General features: G+C 59.5%; 1 protein-coding gene across 1 annotated transcript in view; it reads right to left on the bottom strand.

The window, feature by feature from the left end:
- Positions 1–2,415, bottom strand: part of LOC104500510 (A disintegrin and metalloproteinase with thrombospondin motifs 7-like) — a gene marked incomplete at both ends in the record, with an annotated part of 6,746 nt that overhangs the window by 2,001 nt on the left and 2,330 nt on the right. The window contains 2 exons of the mRNA XM_010144167.1: positions 862–995; positions 1,235–1,404. Coding sequence (XP_010142469.1) covers positions 862–995; positions 1,235–1,404 — 304 coding nt within the window. The remainder of the gene's footprint in view (positions 1–861; positions 996–1,234; positions 1,405–2,415) is intronic.

Here is a 2,415-nt window from a genome sequence, read left to right on the forward strand (position 1 = left end):
TGCTGCCACCCCAGCGGCACGAGGGCGAAGTTTCCTGGAAGGGTTTTTATACGCAGGCTGCAGGGAAACTCGCTGACTGGTTATTTTCCCTCTTTCCTGCTGCTCTTTGTGCCCTCTAAAGCCTGTTTTTCCGAAACACCTTTCAGAGAGTGTCTTTACCCAACACCATGGCAGCCCCAACCGGGTCCCCTCCCACGTGCGTCCCTGGTGACACGTGGCCATCAGCTCTGCAGCAGTGGCTTTAGGTGCGAACGTGCCCTACAGCCCATGGTGCCAAGGCAGCTCAGACCCCACCCGCTCCCCAGCTGAGCAGTGGGGGGCAAGGGGCAAGGGAAGGTGTGGACAAAGGGACTGTCATGCTATGACTGAAGGCAGGAGGACCCAGGGCACAGCTTGGCAAAGCGTCCCCAGCCACACCAGAATCTTTCAGCTGATTCCCAGTGCTGGCCACACCATCTCCACCGGATTCCTGTGCCTCCCTCCCCGGCGGCAGCCAGAGCAACGCTACTGCACACCCACTAGCAGGGAGCTTCCAAGGCAGAAAACTACCGTCCCAGAAAGAAGGACCGATTCCAGCGCTGGGAGAGGCTGCCAAGCCGGGGGAGGCATCTCCATCACTGCAGGTGGGACCGGGGGCTGCACTCAGGGCGCAGGGCTGGGCTGGGCACCCTGTCCACACACCCTTCCCATCCCTGACCTTACTGTCAAGTGAAACGTTTCTTCCTTTATTTCCAGCCCATCGGTGCACATGAGGGAGGGGACAGTGTTCACCTAAGGGACAGGTCTCGGTGCCCACCTGCATGGGGGTCCTTGGGCTCCCTCCCCAGCAGGGCCCATGGCAGGACCCACGGCAGGACCCACCTTGCAGATGCCATTGATGCACATGTCGCGGCTGGCGTTCATCTCGTAGCACGGCGTCCCGTCGATGACGGCGTCCCGCAGCTTCTCTGCAAAGTATTCGTCCTCCGGCCGGCAGTGCAGCTCGCAGGGGTTAACTGGGGGACCCAACAGGCAGAGACTAAACCCGAGCAGCTGGGGGGGCATGTACCCATCGCCAAAACCACAAATCAACCCTGCAAGCCCGGCTGTAACTTAAAATATGACATGAACATGCTGCAAGGCAAATCTCAGAGACACAGAGAGCCAAACGAAGTTGTTACAGCGACACCCTGCTCCAGGGCTGTCACCGGGGCTGCAGGCAGAAAGCCGGCAGCGGGCTTTGCCCTCAACTCACTGTTGTTGGGCACCGGCGTCCACTTGTAGAGCTTCCCTTTGTAGAGCATGGGGTTGAACTGGCTGCACTGGACCTGGCGGAAGGAGGGCTTGTCACGGGGACACGGCCTGATGTTGCAGATCCGGAACCGCTTGCGCTCCCCCAGGCAGTACCTGCCGCCATACTTCGGCCTGTCCACGGCAGGGAAAACGGAAAATCAGAGAATCACAGAACCGTCTGCGTCAGAGGGCACCTTAAAGCTCACCCAGTCCAACGTGGGCAGGGACATCTGCACCCAGAGCAGGGTGCTCAGAGCCTCCTCAGACCTGACCTGAACACTGCCAGGGATGGGGTGTCCATAGCCTCTCGGGGCAGCCTGGGCCAGGGTCTCACCATCCTCACAGTGAAGAAATCCTTCCTTATGGCTGCTCTAAATCTCCCCTCTTTCAGTTTAGAACCGTTACCCCTGTCCCACCAAATAACGAGCTACCATGCTCAAGGGGAAACTCCCCCTTCATTCACAGCCAAGAGGGAGGGGGTTTGTACCTGCTGCTAAGGTTCGATCTCGAGGCTGGGTCGAGCCTGAACCCACCTGGAGCCAACAGGGAACTCTCCCAGTCCTAACCCGCACGCCGCTCCGCTGCAATGTTGGTGCAGGGAAGCTGGTGAGGAAGCCAGCACTCATGCTAGAAGGTTCCCTGCTCCACAGAGCAACCCTCTGAAACACGTGGAAGCCATGGCCCACGTCCTGCCCCTCCCAGCCCTCCCGGACCAGCTCGCTGCTGCTGCTGGGCTGTGCTACAGGACCATGCAGGGTGAGACCATGGACCAAAGGCAGCTTGTGCTGAGTGACGGCTCTAAAGCCAGATGAGCTACATCTCAGGTCCTGTCCCTCTTGACAGTCACTCCTTCCTGTTGGAAACACGGCTGATTTTACAAGTCCAGTGCAGATGTTATCCAAGCAGTTTTAAAGTCAGGCATCACTGGACGAGGACATGCTCCCACCTCCTGCAGCTGCAGCCAGGCACCTTTCCCCAGGGGCAAACATCTCCTTCACCATCCCGGGTACCAGAGGTGACGAGGTGCCAGCGCTGCCACCAGCCAGGTGCCTGTTCTGCAGCTGCTCCAGAGGAGCTGCTCCCCAGCCCTCCTGGGATGCGCTTCTGACCCTGCTTCTCTGCTGCCCAAGGAACGGCAAAGCT

This window comes from Buceros rhinoceros, unplaced genomic scaffold (assembly GCF_000710305.1).
Source record: "Buceros rhinoceros silvestris isolate BGI_N320 unplaced genomic scaffold, ASM71030v1 scaffold20949, whole genome shotgun sequence".
Taxonomy (NCBI): Eukaryota; Metazoa; Chordata; class Aves; order Bucerotiformes; family Bucerotidae; genus Buceros; species Buceros rhinoceros.